We start from the raw sequence: 21,350 nt of genomic DNA, 5'->3' as shown, positions 1-21,350 counted from the left end.
GTGGCCTCTTTTCATGGCGATTTGCTCATTTCATGTGGCGAAGGGCGACAGCTGCCGCAGTCATACATGGCAAGGTGAGCTCGATGAAAGCACGGTGTGTATTGCTTGCTGTTAGCCTTTCAAGTCTTCTTATGTGTGCTGGAGATGTCGAACTAAATCCTGGACCTCGGCGAGATAATTCATGCTTCTCATACAGCTGACCAGACGGCGAGTAACTGTGGCTCAATTGATACCTCGATCCCGGATTTACCTGTCTCTCAACACTCTCAACATCAGATGGCGAGTAACTGTGGCTCAATCGACACCTCCATCCCGGATTTACCTGTCTCTCAACACCTGGCTGCAAGTGCTAACGAACACCCCACCCAGGCCGGCCCTGTGTCAGGGCAACCCAGTATCCAAAGCAAATCGTCCACTCTTGCAGTTCTGTCTACTTCTCTTTCCGCATGGAGCAGTCTCATTCCACTTTTGTTTGTACCGTACACATTCAGCTGCGTGGTATTGAAGACTCTATTACTCATCAGATTTTGCAAAAAATTAAAACTTCCTACCAATCCTTGATACAAAACATCTCCAGGCTTCAGCAAGGTATTGACATAGAGAGGCTGCACTCCTTCTTTGTCCTTGTTAAGAAAAGTTGCGTCCCTTGGAAACGTGATGCTACCAGAGTGCAGCCTATCTATATCTAAGTTTATCTTTGTTCACAAAGTACTATCCTGAATTACTATCCTAACTCCCTGGCAATGCTGTCTGTCATGCTAACCGTCATGTGACGACTCCAGTCTGACACCTTTCCATAACATAGAATGTATGCACAAAAAGCTTTCATTAACAGTTGAAGGAAAGGGCACGTGGAAAGGAATTTGAAATAACTTGGAACTGCACTCTGTTAATAAAAACAAACAAAAGGCCAAAACAGGGTGGCAGTTGTCTGACGTTGTCAAATTGATATTCATGGGAAATCGGTGCTAGGAATATCGAGAAACTCAAAAACTTTATGAAAAAAAATGTCAGTCGAACTACCACTACAAAGCAGTTTTATGTCATCAGATGTCCCTCTGAGATGATGTTAACACTGTAGATTACAGGCAACAACCACACATTATTTTACTGTGACGTAAATGACTGAAAACAAGTAAATGAAAATGAGTCTTAAACTCGAGTTTTACATTCGAATGTCAGCAATGATTAAACTTAGTAGAATAAAGCGTCTTGAATTCTTCTGAATCATTAACGTTTTTAATCTATTCTTATTCTTGCGCTGTTTTTTCTTCTATTATATATATCTCTATCTATTTATCTGAGTGTGCGTGCGCGTGTATGTGTGTCTTATTCTCCTTCGTTTCTGAGAAGAGTTGTTAAATTTTTAACAGATAATTTCTTTGTAGGAAAACTGTGCAAGATGCCTGGCTATGGTGGCTACCGAGGCTTCTGTTCGCGTCATAAGTAGGATGATGATCTCTGGGGAAGTCCAGGGTCTACAGCTACACCTGTGGCTCTCTTCTCTGGGGATGCTACAGGTAGTCACAGAAAACATGCTGAATGAAGCCAAGGTAGGATATATTAGACTACTGATGGAGGTGTCAGAGAAAGAACGAACAAATGAATGAATAAAAATGACATGAAAACGAGAAATAATAATAATATATGTAATAATTTATAAAGCAATAAGAAGTGAAACGATCAGACAGTGATGATGACGACGATCATTTTCGTTGATCGGTGAATACAGCATAAACCTAACAGACCAACTACCCACGTGACCAAGCACTAAGACTGAGTATTCGGCTTTCAGGCACTGCTAGACTTGTCTACTCTGGCTGCGGAGGCCGCCTTGCCAGTGTCCAGTATGGTCAGTACCTTCTGTCGGCGACATTCGGACTGCGGGGCTCACAATTCAGTTTCGAGAATCATGCTGGCACTCAAGAAAAACATCGGCGTGGCGTGTGAAGCTGACAGGATGTCTCAGGGAAAGGTAGTTCTAAGTAATTCCAAGCGTTATTGCACTTCTTCAGATACGGGTAACTAAGAGTTGTTTCTGCTTCAACATCTTTGGCTATTGGATGCCACAAAAGAAAGAACGGATCTGCAATTTGACTGGTGAGAAAAGAGTGATCGACCTTTAACTAACTGGCTGTGGCTGACGTGTGGGTGGTACGCCGTTGTTGCAATCGCTTCACGTCTAGACTGCAATTTGGCATTTCCCTTTACTGCTTAAAAGAACGATTCGATATTTCTCCACCACATCGCTGCGTAATGTACTGATGATTTAGAGTTTTACTGTCTCCTTCTTCTGTTTGAAATTTATCCGCTTTGACTGTGATTCATTCTTTATATAGACCCACTGACCTAGCCTTTATGAGCCGGAAGTGCTTTATAATTTATTATTCTTATCCATATGCATACTGTTTCTCAAACTGACGAATACATGTGTATTGGTATAAGAGGTTGACCGGTGCTTCAGTATTTGTTAGGGTTTAGAGTAGCATCGACTACAAAGGCGCGAACACTAGCGGTTTAGATTTTTATTTTTATTTTCGTTTATTTTTGTGCGTGTAGTATACTGCTCACGACAGACACCGAAAACTCCAGTTATTATCTTAGGTTTTTTTTTTTAAATCATGATCGACTTGTTGTGTCCCAAATATGGACCATCTGTCACACGCCCTAGAGGCAGTAGAAGTTGAACAGAGTAACACACTCGCTTGATGTCCATTTAGTCATTCAGTGAACCAATCATTCTGCAGATTGTCCGCACGTTGCACGCAATAGGCAACTCCGGCCAAGCAGCACAGGTTGAGGACGTGCTGGATAACTGCATCAGGAGAAAGTATTTTCCGGAAGTGCGCATCGCCGCCCTTCAAGCACTGTACTACATGCCGTGCACCGTCAACGTGAGTTATGGCGCTTGGTGAAACGATTGTAATGCGAGTTTGCTTTGCGCATGTGTTATCATTTTCGGTTTCTATATTACACATTTAATATTGAACAATTTACAGCTTATGATATATACAAATTATATATGTATATAAAGCTGCAGAATTAGACGTACTAAATATTATGGTCTGAAATGTTATGATTTAGAAAAAAGATATGTAATGCTTAATAGATATATAATTCTTAATGACTAAAATACAAATTAATTTAAAGTCAAAAAGGATATGATTTGGGTTAGAGTATACAAACGTAGAACTAAAAAAGTAAAGGAATCAAGATTAATTACTCTGGAGATGAGTAATGTGAGTTGACTAATTATTTATTACTTATTGTTAATAAACACAAAGACCTCTCTCTTTTTTCTGGTCTCAGAGGGTGTAAATCAAGGTCGTCGGTTTCTGAAAACTTTTCTATTACCCCTCAAAAAAATTTATTTCAATGATCTGTAGAGTATTAAAATAAGTTCCAGTATTTAACTTTATTTTGATAACAGAAAGCTCTACAGAATAGCAGACTTCTGATGGTTTTAGTAGTAAGAATGTACTCTCGATTTTTCAGAGGACAAGGGCAGAAGGGATCTTTCATGATCAGACTGAGGACTGGGAAGTGAGAATCACTTCGTACTTGGTAATCATGCAATGCGCAACTCTGGAACTGCTTTCCAAATTGCGCCTCACGATAGCAACAGAGCAGAATGAGCAGGTTTTGTCCTTTGTCAAAAGTCACGTGACTAACCTGCGGAAAAAGGCCAGATCAGGAGGAGATCATGTTCCGAAATTTCTGGATAATGCAGAATTTTCTTCCTGGGAAAAGGAAGAACAGAAACTTCAGACAGCAAAGAACATTTATGGCAAGTCAATATTTATGGTACATCATTGTGGAAGGAGCAACAAGCAATGTGTCTGTTTGCAAGTCACTCTCACCACATATACGACGTCTGTCTAAAGAGTAACGGGACTTGCGCAAAAAGAAAAAAAATTCGATTCCAAACTATACGATTTTCCCTTGAAAGTAATCCTTCTCGAGTCCAAAGCGCTTTCCCATCCTTCTCTGGCATGCTTTTATGGACTGGTGGACGAGAGCTGTGGCAGGACAAATCGTGGCTGCTTCACAGCAAAGCACCTGCTCACAACGCTCTGAGCATCCGGCAGTTCCTGGCCCAGAAGAACATCGCCATACTGGATTAACCTCCCTATTTACTTGATCTTGCTCCATATGACTGGTTTCTTTTCCCCAAGCTCAAGGGGACCAACAAGGGCACCAGTTTTGACGGTGTGGAGGCCATCAAGAAGGCCGTAACAACGGAGCTGAGAGGCATCCCAGAAGAATCCTTCCAGCAGAGAGTAGAAGCATGGCATCTAAGGATGGAAAAGTGTATTAGACTTGAGGTGGATTACTTTAAAGGAGAAACAATGTAGTTTCTATTAAAACCAGGGACACAGACCTTATATATGTGTGTGTCTGCGCGCTCGCGCCGCTGTACAATTTTAATAGCTTCAAAACCGATGTTTTCATTACAGAAACAATTGATTTCTACCTCAAAAATAAAGAAACACAGGAGAAACTAAAGTGAATGTTTCCTTGGCATTGGGTAAATAGAAAAGTTTCTTATTGTTTGCTTTATGTTTTATTGATTTGTGCTAAGAATTTTTCTAAAATTAATGAGACGTAAAGAATTACTCAATTTTGACTGTCTCCAGCCTCGTTTTTCTCTGAGCGCCACAACGTCGGTATTCAGATCGATGCAAACGTTCTCTGGCCTTCGTCGTCCCCTTTGGCCTTTGACCTCTTCATCGCAGCATCTTCAAATACGTCTGTAGCATGGCTACCCAGGTCATCTGCCTTAAAAATAGCTGTCGATGCATTCGGAGACAAATGGGATCTCTTCGAAGTAGGACTACGCGCTGAGGGATTAGAACCTGTTATTGAAAATATCATTTTGTCATCTTTTCCTGCCATCAGATCGTCACACAAAGTGAGAGATCTTACAATTATTATCTTAGCTGACATATTTTATAAGATATTCTTTTAAAAATTTCTTTTCAAAACTATAACATTTGGTTTTTAGATGAACGTCTGTATGATGACCATTGCTAAAATAATGGGTACAGTTATTTTTGGTCTACCTGTTACTTACATTATGTGGTGACTTCTGATGAGAGATCGTAGCTGGAAAAGGAGTGAAAAGTCTACTCGGAGACGTAAAGAAGACTGAGAAATTGTTATAACAAAATATTTTGTGACGGAATGATTCTTATGTAAGTTGGTTTAATTACAGCAGAGCTAGGCCAAGGCAAGCTGCATTCTGGATACACTAAAGTTAATACATTTATAGCAAATCTAAAGAATTCTGACAGCATGAATATGCTTTATAATTTGATGCTTTGTTATGATTGATTTTCTTTTACACAACAGAAACCTGTCAGAGGAGATACAGGGGGAGGTTCTCTGTATGCCAGATTTCAGGGCAAGGAAATTGCATTTTTTAGAAGTGAGATGTTTACGCCAGGACAAAGTACTTGGCCCGCCGGACAAACCTTATTGAGCGCTCTGAGAACACTCTCAACAGAAGGCAGATACAACTTCACGCAGAGCGCTGTAAGTCTTTCTGACAGTGAAAGTAAGTAGTTCACCTTGTTCAAAATAAAGCTTGAGGAAGATGATCGCCAACCTTCCTCTATAACTTCCTTTTACTTCCCTTGATACATTAAATACCTTCAGAGTGGTCACTGGTCACAGGAAGTTTTAAAGTCACAGGTCCTGAGTGAGCCTTAAACTAATGACCTACTGCACAATGATACTTACCATTCGAGATAGAGTAAGGTCAGTAAGTTTAATCAGATTTGTTAATTGTGGAAACTATGTATTGAATTACGTCAGATCAGGATAAATATAGCGACAGAAATCACCTCTTTTAAAAAAAAGCAGAAACATTGATATCTCCTAAAAAGACATTTTTGTCTTGCAGGTATAGATAGAAGACAAGATGACAGGTGTACGATTGGCTAGATAGAAAAATAACTTTTCATTTCTCTAAAGTATTTCAGGATATAAAATAAAATCACATTTTTGCAGATTTTAGCGGATGTAAGTTTAGTTGTACCTACAGCTTCTGGTCTGCCTCTGACGCTTGGCCTCAACAGTTCGGCCTCTGTGGAGCTCGCCGTCTTCGGGAAACTAGATTTTCACGATCTGACCTCCAGTCCCAGGAATCTACACGCTGCCGGGCAAATCAGAGCAAGGTAGCCCATTTGACGATGACACGCCTCTTGTTTCGTATTTGAAGTCCTTCACTGTACTTTCTTTTTCATGAAATATCATGCCCTCTTCGGGAAAAATTTTTTTTTTAAACTTTACATTGAAGAGAAAAGTCTAGTGAATTTTCTGTTGTCATGACAGCGGGATTCTTAGCGTGACAGTACCATGGCAGTGGATGCCATGGGGACAAGAGCGGGTGTGCGCATATGTACAACTGCTCGAGCCAGCGCCTCAGTAGGGGTCACGTGATTCTGGAGAGAGGACAAGAAGTTAGGGTACAGCTTGACATGCCGCAGGATCAGATGGATATCTTAGACGTCAGGTGAAGAATTATATATTTTTAACCTGGTTTTTTGCCTTTTCATCATCTTGATGATGGACAATCATCATCATAATGGCCGTCTGTGTCCTCACTGATGTTTAGCTGTTAACACAGAATGAGAATGATTTATTAATTGTAATGTGCGTCGTTTATAAACTATGCTGACATAGCTCCCCTATATTTTCAGGTCGGAGTTATCTCTCATTCATAACTCTGTTCAGCGGAAGCACGTGCCTACGAGACCGGGGTCAAGGGAGGGGCGATATTGCACGGGGCCTTATGCAGCACGTGTCACTGGCCTTGAACTCTGCGGTCACGTGGAGCTGCCATGGTCACCGGAAGCCGTGACTCTATACGGACCTGCCGCTTTGTCAATGACTTTGCACAAGAGGGACACTCATACAGGCTACAGCTTCATCGCAAAGCACGTGAAGGTCGGTAGTACGCTGGACGTAGTGCAGACTACTTCATTCATACTCCATTGGTGTCACCGGTCATCGACAACTGTGCTACCTATTACTGCTGTAACTGGGTTACAGAGCATTGATATATCATAGCCTCAGGATAATGTTAGCGTAGCATCATGATTTTAGCACAGTGTCTCGGCTCACAGCTGGTTGCTGAGACAAATAATGTTTGTCAAAATATTCTTTGAATTTTGTTTCTGAAGTAACATATTTCTGGATTTACTGTTTCTGTTTCTCCTCTATATTTCTTTTTTTTTAAAAAATAAATATAGACGGCCTTAGGTTTTTGATTCTTTTAATAACACACACACAGGCGTATAGGTGTATGATTCAACAGCAAGTAGCACTTTACTTGCACAATGAATCCTTTCCTTCTCCACAGGCAGCTATTATTCAAAGATGGATTAGAGAGCAGACTATGTGCTTTGTTGTCAATGTATATCTAATGATATGTTAACAGAAGACACAGTCAATCGCCACATTGCTGGAGATAAAAACTCCCGGATCAAAAGTCGACCGCAACCTTGGCTTTGATCTTCTTGGAGACATGACTGACCTGAAGGATGTCAGAGTACATCTCGGGTTCTCATCCCCATGGAAGAGTGCAAAAGTGACAGGTCTGTTAGCTCTATAGGATGCTTGGGATAAAATAGGCTATGCACCTCATTTCATGAGTATAGCAACAGGTAATAAGAAATCAACTCAAATTTATGTGCACACAAGTAGTTGTTCTTGAAAGATTGTCATGGACGTAAACAATCTCCTGGACTGAGACGTTAGCCCTCAAGACAGTCTTAACTAAAACAAAAGCTAAACTCATTCAAACCCATGTCATCTTTGACCAGTGTCTCCTACAGACGAAATTTTTGTCAACAATTTCTTTTCACTTTCCTTTCTTCTATTTAAAATCCATCGTATTGTACAATACATATACATACATAGACAAACAAAAGTCAACGGTCGACAGACTTGAACATTTCTTAATAGGCTATTAATGAAATTCGTTACATATGCGGTTTGATGTTGTAAGGACTAGGGGACATAAGATTGAAATACTTGTCAATGATTTTCTCCCTTGCATTCATTAGTCAGGGAGGAAACATCTTTTATTTGCTTGACGTTGTCATTACCGAATCCTGACTGTCAGGTCAGTTTTACCTTGAAGCTCAGTGTGCAACATGATGTCACAGGGTCTTTCACCAACACTGCAGTCTTGAAGTCCGCCACCTGTCGCATGATCGTCGACAAAGCTGTGTTATATGCCGTCACAGCAGAAGTTAAAGTGATGAGAGACAAGTTTGATGTGATATACTTCCCAGTCCTAGAAATTCGCCGGCCGGGCAGTTCGGACTGGCTAGTGAAAGGCATGGTCAGTGTGCGTGCCCACTGGAAGGTCCTCGCAGCCGACGTATTAGCACAAGGGTTTACGCATTACCCGTTGATCTTAAAAAGTGAGTAATCACCGCCATACTCAAATGTTCGAACAGGTTGAAGACAGAACAACCACCCCAAATTTAAACCTTAAATTTGATTAGATAAATAAATTTCAGATTCAGTAGTTTGTATTTTATTTAGTAGCCTTACAAGTTATTTACAGCAGCAGACAGAGAAAAGCAGGAATGGGAGGTAAACTGAAAAGGAAAATCCATTTTACAGATCTGGGCTGGGGGAAGGGTAGGGAATTTTAGTTTGTTGACAGCAGCACCTCTTAAATATTTCTTACGTCCTTTTCTCCTTCTCCAGCTTCTATTACCAACACTAACCTAGAGAAGAGCATAAAACTCACAGCTGTCCACGGAGCCGGTGTGACTTACACCTTTGCTGCCGGCACCTCTCTCGCCTTTATCGGAAAAGGAGCCTCCGGGGTAGATGTCAGCTACTTCCTGGTGTTCACCACCCCTACCCGGGAACTGCTGACTTTGAGTGGCAATGGAGGCTACCGACCTGGACACATATTCAAAACAGACCTGAAGCTGACCATAGATAAATACAAACCGCTGCTTGCAGAGTGTAAGCAGATTGTCGTGATATTATAAGTCTCAATCTGGTAGTTTTTAATAATTAAAATGAGTTAAAAATCATAAGGTTTCTATGCGTCTTTATGACCAACTCCACTGACCAAGCGAAAAATTAAAAAAGATAAAAATACCACGGATGTTTAAATTGGAAGACATTTTGTTTACCCTGTTTTTAAAATTCTTGAAGAGCGATTTCGTCTACTTTATTGCCCATGATATTTGTTTGTCAGTGACACGACACTTCTTGCGTAGTCTTGCATTTGAGCCGTAGTCCAACTCCATACATTAAGCTTCATGGCTTCTCTTCTTAGGCGTGATGACCAAAATGAAAAGGCGGTCAGATGTGCTTCTATACGGCCTCGATGTCAGCATAAAATCCGCTGTTGCGCTCCTCAAAGTGGACTCAGTTGTCGATGTCAAGAAAGACCGCATGGTCAGTGCTCGTGTGACAGTCACGCATGACATCCCTTCAATTCTGCCACGGGACAAAATGACAGTGGGGTTCAAGGCCACAGTCAACAGCAACTTTGTCTCAAAGAGCTGTTACATCACGCTGTGAGTATTCTCTTGTTCAAAAGACATTATGATGTCACTTTGAAGATTCCTGTATAGAAAAGGGCATTCGAACCATTCGCTGTTCTAAAGATTTGAGGTATAACGGGTTTTTTGTCCTTAATTGTTTCAACGCTTTTCTGACTCGCCAACTTCTCCTTCGCCCCTCCGTGTGCTTCTCTCGCGCGTATCCGTCTATTTATCCATCTGTTTATTCATCCAGCGGATTTTATTGGCAGAAACATGGATTCCTTGGCTATACCAGACTATAGTTTTTCCGCGAAGCTTCTCGGAGAACATCGCACGAAACAAACAGAAGCCGAGATGGTGGTCAAGCACGGACAAGACCGCAGGGACCCGAACAACCAGATCCTGTTCAGTACAAAGGTCAAACATGACGTCATTGACAGTACTGTAGCAAACGTGGGATACAAAGTATTGGTTTCACTTCCAAGAAAGGTAGACATGACAGATCTTTAGCTGCATTTGCCTTTCTCTTCTGTTTGCTTTCTACCACTATATGTGTGCGTGGGTTAGTGTGTGTGTGTGCTTTAAAACAGGAAGTATTCTGCGAGTGTAAAATTTCCACATAATTTTAAAAACATTGCATTTTACAACGAACTGTCTCAAAATCCACATTATATTGTAGATATAAATATAAAATCAAAAACTATTGAAACATAGTAAGCATACATGGATTATAAAGAACGGGTATGAATGTTACAAGTGATCGATTCAACTTTCTTCCTAAACCGACTGATATATATTTATATATGACATTTCGCAACTTCATTATTTATACATATTTACCTCCACTCAGATAGAGTCTGTAACTTATATCTTCCCTCAATAAGCTTCCTAATTTCAAATGATTTTCTTCTTGTCATAAAATAGGATATAGACTTTCACCTGAAAGGGCGTCACATTCATACTACACGCTCTGTGGACTCCGCATGTGACTTAACCTTTGGCACGAATCAGAGCGCACATGCGCACCTCATGTTCAAGGACAGAAGCAACAGGCTTTTGAAGATGACTGGCGAGGTTCAGATCCAGGCCCCTGTTCTGGATGTCGTGATGGAGACTAGTGTGGTCCAGAAAAATCCGAAACACTTCGTTCACAGCGTGAGCCTCAGAGAAGGGCAGGAAAGAAGACACTCCATTATGACAGTGTTCAGGTAGTTACATGAACTGTTGCTATTATTTATTTAATCGATTCATTTATTTAACTATGAGCGCGTCTAAACGCGGAAAGGGAGATAATTTTCTAGCTGGATATGGTGGTTGTCTCCCTTTTCGGAAAAATTGTGCGTGCAAGTGACCTTCATCACAACCTAGGCCTGACCTCTTCCAGCTTTAATGTCGGCTTATTACTAGTGTTTAGCATCTGCTTACTACGACACACACACACCACACGTACAAACAAGTGCGCGCGCGCAGACACGTACGTTAACTACATCGTAAAAATGTTTGCAAACACAACCGTCATTAGTTTCAAATTCAAAATCTTTCCTGTAAGGAAGTTACAAATACGAGAAAACTAAAATGTGATGATCAACCTGCGAGGTAAAGCTTTGGGATGGTTCAACATTGCCTTTCATTTCCAATGACCTTTCATTTTTCTACAAAATGTTATAGATCAGTGGTTCTTAACCTTTTTTGAGGTACCGAACCCACAAGTTTCATATGCACATTCACCGAACCCTTCTTTAGTGTCATCACGAATTTCGGGTGTGTCTTGACCTCCGTGGCGGAGGCTCCGCCGAACCCCTGAGACCGACTCACCGAACCCCTAGGGTTCGATCGAACCCAGGTTAAGAACCACTGTTATAAATTGTTGATTTTTCTATTATGGCTCAGATATAAAAAATTATATAAAAAAAACTCTAAACAAAACACCGCTTAATTCGCATTCTTAAGTTGTAATGCATGGGCATCTACTTGATGAAAATGAATAGCACACAACTTCGACTGCGGTACATTGACTCAATGTGTGTGGACGAAATATGTGATCGATGTAGTGGGGAAGGTAAAATCGGAAGAAACGCTACAATTTCTTGCAGTTTCTGCTTGACCTTAGCACGATACAGTTTGACTTTTTATTTCATGTAAATGTTTTTTCATTCAATAAAAGTTTGTACAATGCATATTAACTTACAATGCATATCCACCTGGACCGCTACAGCTTATTGGATAAATTCCAGTCGGCGTATAGACCCAAGCACAGCTGTGAGACAGCCCTTCTGCGTCTTATGAACGATCTTCTGTGCAGTGCGGATGCAGGGAAAGTGACTCTTGTTGTCCTCCTTGATCTTAGTGCGGCCTTCGATGTCATTGATCACACCACTCTACTAACTCGTCTCCAGATGGAGGTGGGCATTGGTGGTTCCGCCTTGCAGTGTTCAATTCCTACCTCAGTGATCGCACACAAAGGTTGATGGTCAATCAAGCTTCTTCAGTGACAGTTCCACTGCTGTGCGGTGTCCCGCAGGGCTCTGTTTGGGCCCGGTTCTATTTCTATTTACACATCTCAGCTTGTCCTCTCATTGAGAAGCATAATGTGAACCGTAAGATGTTTGCAGATGACACTGAACTCTTTTTTTCATTTAGTACTGACAGTGAGTCGGTGCGTGAGGCAGTTTGTGTGCTGTAGAAGATTGTTGATTAGAGGTCAAGTCATGGATGCTGAGGAATAAACTCAAGCTTAATGATGAGAAGACAGAGGTGATGCTATGTGGTTCCAAGCTTAGCCTTAGTAAAGTCTCTCTAGACTCCATCCAAGTGGGTCAAGCTAGAATCCCCCTCTCCAGCTCCGTACGGAACCTTGGACTCTATGTTGACAATCTTCTATGTCTGATCATGTCAGTTCTGTAGTCAAGGCATGTTATTTCCATATCCGCACTCTTGGACGACTCCGACCCAGTCTTAATAAGAAGACTGCCAATGCAGTTGCTGTGTCCCTCATCGGTTCTACATTAGACTATGCCAACAGCTGCCTCTGGGGGATTTCAAAGAGCGAGTTGTCGAGGCTACAGCGAGTGCAGAATACGGCTGCGAGGATAGTTGCAGGAAAGAAAACAACTGACCATATTACTCCTGTACTTCGTGACCTGCATTGGCTTCCTGTCGAGAAGCGAATTGAGCACATAATATTTAATAATACCTGCCTATGGAGGAGTAAAGGATTCACTGCGCAAGTAAAGTGCTGCTTACTGTTGAATCATTACTGCGAGGATAGTTGCAGGAAAGAAAACAACTGACCATATTACTCCTGTACTACGTGACCTACATTGGCTTCCTGTGGAGAAGAGAATTGAGCACAAATTGTTAACCTTAACCTATGGCTGTCTTCACGACCTTGCGCCTGTCTATCTGCAAGAACTCATTCGCTGTTACCAACCCCAGCGGAACCTTCGTTCAGCAGCACACTTCAGACTTGAACGACCGAGTGTTCAGTCAGGAAATGCTAATAAGAAGACTGCGGGTTTCAGATCCTTCTCCAATGTAGCCCCGCTTTTGTGGAACTCGCTTCCCCTCTCGACCAAGGAGTCTGATAGTATTGGATCTTTCAAGAAAAATCTTAAGACTCACTTGTTTAAACTTTTTTTTTTTTGAAGTTTTCATTTGACCTGCAGTTTGGTGGCTGCTGGGATCACCGCGCATTGAGCGCATCTTTGTGATGCGGATACTAGCGCGCTATAAAGCTACATCATCATCATCATCATCATCATCATCATCATCATCATCAACTTAAGCAAAATTAAAGATACCAATAAATATTTGCATATATGCACTACCACAATTTATCAACATTTTTAAAAAAGGCTAAAAATGCGCTTAATTATGTTAGAAAGGGTGACACGTTTTTATAAAATTAATGGCGCATTCATAATCAGAGACGCTGAATAATCGTTCATCAATTACTAAATTGTTGTTTCATTGTTTGATTTAAATCAGGAATTGAGTACTCTTTAACTTGGTCGATTTGGAATTCAATAACTATAAAAGTATTTGTTGTTAATTCCTTATGGCAATGTTTGCTTATCGAAAATAAGCAATTAAATAGCATGAAAATATATTCACTATTCACTGGTAGGAATATCTAAGTCTTAATGAGCTAAGCAAGGCATTCAGTAATAATTAACTGGTATTGTTGTTATTGCGTTTCTTTCAGAGAATCAGACAAGCAGTCATTTGCCATTTTGTCAGACATACTGATCCATGGATGGCAAAACATTAGACTGACCGGTGACACCAGATTGGAACTCGCAGATCTGAAGGTCGGGAGTTCTATATTCTTCGGAGAGAACAAGTATGGGGCAAACGTAGCATCTGCTGTTAAAGCAAACAAACACAAGTTGATGGCCAGTCTGTATTATCCCAGAGAACTGTATTCTTTGATGACCAACACTGAGCAGAGGTTCGATGGAATCTACAGCAGCACCGTCAAGGTCGCCTGGGAAGATGAAAAAAGGGTTCAAAGACCGCTTTTGGCTGTCAGAGGATTGCTGCATAGAAATCACAAAGCAGGTGGAGATATTCGAAAACTCAAGCTATCTGCTCAGTCACCTGCGATGAGAGGATTCATGACTGTGGACAACGAGAAGCCTCAACTTCTTGTACGAGGAAATATCTTCAGAGGCAGAAAAAAGAGTTCCTATTCTACAACACTGGAGCTGAAGAAACCTGTCAGCCTGGAAAACGTACAGTTTCTGTGCAAAATTCTGACACCCGACAGGCACTGCCACCGCACAGAAGTAGAGGTCGTCCACACCATGCACCCGAAGGTGGCAGAATTACTCGAGCACCTTGTCGAACGCGGATTTTCGCGTTTAACTCGAGGCTGGCTGCCTCCTCCGAAGGAGACCAGCTTATCGGTATCACTCCAAGGAGGCAGTGGCCAGACTGTTAATCAGCACACTGCCGAAGGTGTGCACACACAGCAATGGTGGACTTATGTTCACGAACAGGACACAGTGCCGACAGGAAGGGCAGATATCCAAGGGGGCATTACCGTAAAATCGACAATCGAAAATCACATCGATGTTCGACTCAATTTTATGCACAAACAGTACGGTCATCTTCACGAACAAACATTCAAGCTCGATGGCAGAAGCAATAACGACACCATCGCCTTCGTCTTCAACAACAACTTGCATCATTTTCATATTCGCAGTGTAGGAGAACTTGATCTAAAAACGCAGGCGGGTGTTGTGCTTACAGAATGGAATTTAGAAACCATAGGAGGAAGCATACTGTCTAATTTCTCATCTTCTTGGTGTCCTGGTGGCAAAGTTCACTTTGAGATTCGTGGACACCGAGATATTAATAGACACAATGAACTGATAGGTAATATCATTTTTCAAACGCCGTGGAGAGACTTGGCTATTTCCCTGGTCCATGCACAATCTTCTGAATCATTTCTGTCCGAGTGCTCCCTGCGTCAAAGTGATGTAGAAATTGTATCTCATCGGATTTATGCTCTTTTCATGCCGTCCTTGATCGATGCTAACCTAACGGTACTGACCCCATGGACCTCTAAAGTTGTCGGTGCCCTGCATGGTCGGTACAATGCTACGGCCTTAACCGGTGCCGTAGAAGTGCGATGGACACCTCGAGACAGGATTGCAGCCGATGGACAAGTAACCCTGGTGGCGTGGAACGATGTGTCTGTGTTTCTCAGCGTGGACACCCCGTTTCCTGGAGCACGGGTTGTTGTGTACGAAATATCCAATAAAAACACACGCCATGGTCTCAGCTCCTTCATGACGCTGAGATTCGGCTTTGGTAAAACATACGGAATAGAAACTTTACTCAGAAAGGATCCAGTGAATATTCGAGTGAAACTTCAAAGCCCTTACGAAAATTTTCGCGTGCTCGAAACAGGTGTGCAAATGACTGGTAGCGTCATGAAGATGAAAACAGATGCAGACTTCCGGTTGTATCCTCTTATCGGCAAGTGCGAATGTCTTCTAGAATGGGAATGTGCCTCCGTTCCTAACATTTCCGGAAAGCTCCGTATCAGCACGCCGTTGAAGATGCTTCCTGCAACCGAAATTTCGATGAGGCTCAAATATGTGGATGATATGCACATTTCTCGTCTAGCTGTTCAGTTTCTGCCATCTCCTCCTTTTACTGTAGACGCTGTACTTTCTCTGAGCCTGCCTTTCCTTGTTTCCGTGGAGGCAAAAACCCCGGTCACAGGATTCCGGATTTTTAACACAACCATTAAGCATCAAGTAAGCCATTCATTGACCGCAACATATCTGCAAATGTACTATCCTCCATACCAGATGTTTGAAACGAGGGCAGTGGTTGACTGGAATGATACAGCCAACAGAGGTGCATTAATACGTAATGACTTAAAAAGATTTGAAGATGTGAATCTTTTGTTTTGGAATAAAGGATCATTGCAGGAGTTTGCCGCTCGGGGAAAATTAGTTTTACCCGAAAACCTGACAAGTTTCTTTTCTCGTCTGAGTGGCAAATTAACTTCCACCGACATTAAGCAGATGAACAAGACGCTGCAATTTTTGGGTCACGTGACGTCTGGTCAGATTCCTGCCTTAGAAGCAGATGTGAGTTGCATAGTTTCACAGAAGCTAACGGAGCTCACCTGGAAAATTCTGTTCAAAAATCCTGAAAATGCCGATAGTGCTGCCGTGCTACTCAGTAACGATCTACATGCCACATCTTTATTCTTGGTTTCTTTACGTCCTGGACTTGAGTTTCTCGGCAGCACAAACGTCACAGTTTCAGAGGGAGTCTTGCTCTTCTCGCATTCTCTTACAGCTCATCTCGGTGACAACGTTTTCAACGAATCGCTAGTCTTATCCAGGGATGAGAATGTGACCTCATGGGTTGGCTAGCGGCGATGCGTTCGCAGTCTCTACGCAGACATCGTCGGTTAGCTGACCGCACACTTGAAAAAGATGTTCGTTGCAGATTTCAGAAATGTTATTTTGAACAACATCCCAATGACTTTAGAGAATCAAAGCAATAACTATACTGAAATGATCACTGGCAAAGATGCGATTAATTTTAACGCAGAGATGCAGTGTGAATTGTCTGAAGAATGCATGAATGGGAAACCCAGACGCAATCGCCAAGTAAACGAGGCCAATAACATTAATGGAGAAACGTTTGTGAAGCTGAATGGACTCGGTCGCGAGCGAAACTCAAGCTTGATTTTGTCGGCCAAGAGCTCACGAGGTGACAAAAATGCAAATGCTCAACCGAACCGAGAATTTGTTCGTCTAAGCCAAAATGTCGCCGCTACCTTTACCTTCGTCAAAACCGCCCTGGCGATGACCAGCGAAGGGCAGCTCACATACGGTGACGTGATTCCGACTGACCGACTTTTTTACAGTATGCAGCAGAATGTCAGTGAGTCTGAGTGCTGTCGGAACACTAACATGCAGTTAAGGTTCGGAAGAGGCACACGTTCATTCGAAATCGACGGAGTGTGGTCAGACAGTAAGACTAGCCTCCGCCTCCAAGATGACTCAGACAAAAGCAGGCGTCTAAACACTAAAGCACTTCATGCCTCGCTTTTCTGGGATGCCGATAAGGACAGGAATAAGTGCTTGACCTTTCACTCTGTGTTGGGAACAGGAGACGGTACGAGTCTGGATGTGACCTTAGCTTCACCTGTCACTGATCAGGTGAGTAGTGATTACCATTGCGTTAGCAGGGGTAGGTAACGGTAAAGGTGCATGTGACGTCAACAGTAACTCGGTCTTAGTGGCTGTCGTATGATTTTGATGTAAGTACCACTTTTAAGAAATCTCAACTCTTTGTAATGGCATTAGCTGAATGTTTTAAATAATAATTTTACCAATTAAAAATTATTTCAACATAATATTTGCATCTTAACCTCGAGCCGCTATTTTAGTCACAACAGAACTATGACTTTTCTTTTTAGGAAATTCGTCTCAAAAGTCTACTGAAAAGGGACGACAACTTTTCATGGGCTGCAACAACTTCTTTTTCTTACTCTTCGGACCCTCGCAAGGACGTAACTCTGGTAATTCGATTTACGAGACCATCCCGTGCCTCCCCACATCAACAACATAGAGGATCTCCTCCTGAACAAAAAAGAATCGACGCACAAAGCCCTCAACTACACTGCCTTCCTCCGCCTAGAGCATCCATTCAGTGACCTCGATCTCGGACTGATGACGAGAGTGTCGGGTGAGGAGTCTGGCTTCAAAGGCGGAGTGGAACTATGGTATATGACAACACTGCGGCAACGGAAATATGTCTCATTGCAGAGCTACATCAATAATTTGGACAGGGAAGTACAAGTTCAGGTAAGAAATAATAGTTGATGCAAGTATGATACGATCCGTGATTATAGTAACTGCAATGTAAGAAGTCCGCTACGCTCTTTTCACGAGGTGAATCATTGATCGTTCAAAGCGAATAAATCGATCGAGATATTTGTGTTAAAATTTACCTGCTTAAAGTAGCAGCGTGGTAAGTCCTTTCTGATTTGTTGTTATTTGTAGTATTAATTTTTATTGAAAAATTTTATTTATCCATTTTAATTATCTAAATGATGCCACAAAATATGACTGTTCGTTTTCTTTCTCTTTCGACTTATGAAGGTTAGAACCCCTGGTCACTCGTGGACAGCTCGAGCAAATTTATCCAGCAGCTTTCACCTTACACTGTCAGCTGGGCGCCATGATGTCATGCACGCTAATGTCGTGATGTCCGAGATGACGATTGACAGACATCAAAGATCAGTGATCATGACAGTTGCTTGCGACTCAGGTAAAGTATAATCTTACATTCACAGCAGGTTCTGAACATTAAAATTTAAATTTTTTTAGCAGTTTTGTAAAATATCTTAAAATAAGAAGAACGCATGTAAGAATGCGTGTCTGTCTCATACTCTGGTAAAGCGCACACATATTCCAGAATTGCACGAGCTGGATTTGTCACGGCAACTGAGGTGACGCAAGCAAGATGCGTTCTCTGCTCCCCGTAAACAACAGCAAAAAAATAAAAATATAACACTAATAAATAAATAAAGCGAACAAAAACTGACGGCGTTTTCCTGCACCTGCTCCCCAGCAGAGAACTCAGACAACGTCCTGACTTTAGAGGGAAAATACATCAACGATTCCACCATTAACGTGGTACTGCGTCATCGCCAGCTGATCGAAGGCCTGCTTTCCATTCGTCTCAACACTTCAACTCTACTTCACACCCACCTGTACTGGCGGCCTGAGAGCATCACGGCATTCAAGGTGCTTCAGTTATCTGCATGCTTGCTTTTTTTTTTGCTTTTTTTCTTTTTAAGAAGGCTCAGTAGTCCTTGAAAGCTATTTTTAATTCTTTCTTATGTAACATTATAATAAATTCTAATTCCAGAAAAATGACTTAATTTTATAATATACCTTTACGGCCTTTTCGCCCATCCATCTTGAAGTATAGTGCAAATTGCTGCTTACTTCTCAGATCACACCTTTTTGCTCAAGGTATTACACAGTAACTCGTAAAATTAAAATCAAAATTCGCAGGAGATGACAATCTCAAGCCTCATCAATGCTGAGCTACACATGAGACAGGCCTTGAAAGGAGCATCGCAAGCGGTCAGAAACGAACTAGCATCTAGATACTTAAGGTATGGCAACCTGACCAATGCCATTTTGTCTGTCGTCATTCCACTGCTGCCTCCTCTTCACCAAGATGTGATTTTCCTCCAAGAGTACGTGAGAAATGTTATCAAGAGATTAATTGCCCTTGCTAAAAACGATCTGTTTTTCATCCTGTAATTTAAAAGTTGTAATATAATTTTCAGAGTTTGAAAATAGTATTTTCGTTAAACAACTGGGACTAAAATAAAGATTTGTTCGTGGTTTTTATGTGTGTAAGCTTTAATAGACACTGTCGTCTAGGGCAGGGGTGGGCAATTAATTTTCCCAAGGGGCCGGATGAGAAACTGGGATGGTTCTAGAGGGCCGGACTAATATAGTTAACTCAGTTTTATCCAATACTGTATATATAGTATATTTACTGGTGGGCGGCCAGCGGGCTGGCCGGTCAGAGACAGGAGGCGGGCCGGATCCGGCCCGCGGGCCGGCGTTTGCCCAGGTCTGGTCTAGGGCGTCAGGCTTACCACAAACGAGTTATTCTATGCTGATGAGCTGTCGGAGCAACGCTGTTCCAGCCTCAGTCTTAGTCTGGTTGTGAACAGTGCTTGCGTAATAAACAAGTAATGCTGTGTGCCAGTCGTCCCTGATTTTTATTGAAGTTGTTAATAGTGTGAAATGTCTAGAATGTGTGATATCATTTACCTTTTTACCGTGATCAGTTGTATTGTGACACCTGAAATAAGTGTTACCATATAGGATGGGAGCTGAGTGTGATAACTTTCTTCCTTTTTTCTTGTTATATTATTGTTCTTCTTGCATTTATGACACAATCAATGCTCGCTTAGCAAAATTCTTGAATCTTATACTAAACAGTTTGCTAAATGAAAATTGTGTAGTCACTTTAACACTTGGATGTCTACCGTGTTTGGCAAGTCACTGTGTTTTGTGTTAGATACGACTTTATACGCAGTGGTGGAGATCTTCTTACCAAAGCAGGGCGCCATCTCGACCAAATGCTGTACACTTTGCACACTCACATCATTCAAGAGCAGCTTCAGCTACGTGCACTAAGGGTGGTGGATTCTGTTAAAGTAAGTTTTTAAGATCTTCGACGCATTATAATCACTCGTTTCCAAAGTTTCAAATATTTTGACTGACCAAGTGTAAGGAGGACAAAAGAAAATTCTTGTCCAATTATAAAGGGATTTTAATTTTTCAGGTAAATGACATACAGTTCAGTCTGCTGTTAAGCACATGGGTTGTAGGAACACTTTGCTTACAAGAATGCTAAACAATCTTAGAGGAAATGGTAGGCATTTCCACAAAGTAATTATCTGTACCCCTCGGAACATCATCTGTCCCGAAAACTGGCAGATGACATGCCGAGTCCAGACTGTAGCACGTCCTTTTACACTGTTGTCTGCTGCCAGGCTCGTGCAAGGGACGGAACACGAACACTTCACAGCTTACTTCTCCTGCTTGATCAACGTCTTCAAGAGGTCAGTCAGCGTATGGCAAGCCAGTTTCTCATGAATTTTAATGGTACGTTGAAAATTTTATTTGAAAATATAAAAAAATTAGATCCAAGATGATATCGCTGCCATATTGTTTCATTTGACTTTTTAAAGTGTTGCGAATCCCAGCGTCTACAGCGAGGTCAAGGTGTACATTTACTGAGACAGAAATGTAGATTCTTCAAATTTGTCTATAAAACTTTGGAACAAGCAGTCAACGTAAATGCAGGCGAGCTAATTTAACAACAACTATATCTTGTGGTCTTTGGGTCAATAATCACGCTGTAATTTAATTACATTTGACAGCACTTGTATACAACGATTTTTTTCTCGAAATGTTGGTCTGCTATGGTTTGTACTATAACTTACATGAATATACCATATACACCAAACATAAAAAGTTATAAATTTCAGACACCAAACACCCCTGCTGCTGTGAAAAATTAATAAGAAAACGAGTACATGTATCTAGCTTTGGTATTACAGTTATTCATGGTTTCTAGTTTTTACTTGCTTGTTTGGTCTTTATTTCTTTTCAACGACTATTGATTGTATATCAAATACTGTTTTCAGATGAGGAAAAACGAATGAACTGTAGTGGTTCCTTAAACTACAAAATATTTCCTTGGACAGTGACTTCCAAAGTAAAGTCTGCATTCAGTAAGATAGCCAGCACA

The 21,350-nt window shown here is 41.5% G+C and overlaps 3 protein-coding genes across 3 annotated transcripts in view; all 3 read left to right on the top strand.

Moving 5' to 3' along the window:
• The window catches only part of LOC112556517 (vitellogenin-like), a 58,379-nt gene extending 56,450 nt beyond the window's left edge, over positions 1–1,929 (top strand). The window contains exons 9-10 of the mRNA XM_025225595.1: positions 1,389–1,553; positions 1,796–1,929. Coding sequence (XP_025081380.1) covers positions 1,389–1,446 — 58 coding nt within the window. The 3' untranslated portion in view covers positions 1,447–1,553; positions 1,796–1,929. The remainder of the gene's footprint in view (positions 1–1,388; positions 1,554–1,795) is intronic.
• LOC112557522 (apolipophorins-like) lies at positions 1,452–6,183 on the top strand. Its single transcript, XM_025227436.1, has 7 exons — positions 1,452–1,553; positions 1,796–1,975; positions 2,748–2,894; positions 3,496–3,787; positions 4,638–4,912; positions 5,353–5,535; positions 6,013–6,183. The coding sequence occupies exons 1-7, from the start codon at positions 1,452–1,454 to the stop codon at positions 6,181–6,183; spliced, it is 1,350 nt and encodes a 449-aa protein (XP_025083221.1).
• Positions 6,184–6,342: 159 nt separating this feature from the next.
• On the top strand, positions 6,343–17,736 carry LOC112557668. Its single transcript, XM_025227660.1, has 10 exons — positions 6,343–6,517; positions 6,705–6,951; positions 7,445–7,601; positions 8,175–8,435; positions 8,728–8,994; positions 9,314–9,557; positions 9,794–10,013; positions 10,449–10,732; positions 13,729–17,218; positions 17,479–17,736. The coding sequence occupies exons 1-9, from the start codon at positions 6,402–6,404 to the stop codon at positions 16,421–16,423; spliced, it is 4,491 nt and encodes a 1,496-aa protein (XP_025083445.1). The 5' UTR covers positions 6,343–6,401; the 3' UTR covers positions 16,424–17,218; positions 17,479–17,736.
• Positions 17,737–21,350: the final 3,614 nt, after the last annotated feature.

The sequence above is a fragment of the Pomacea canaliculata genome, linkage group LG2 (genome assembly GCF_003073045.1).
Source record: "Pomacea canaliculata isolate SZHN2017 linkage group LG2, ASM307304v1, whole genome shotgun sequence".
NCBI classification, from domain to species: domain Eukaryota; kingdom Metazoa; phylum Mollusca; class Gastropoda; order Architaenioglossa; family Ampullariidae; genus Pomacea; species Pomacea canaliculata.
This window is presented reverse-complemented; position numbering and strand designations above follow the sequence as displayed.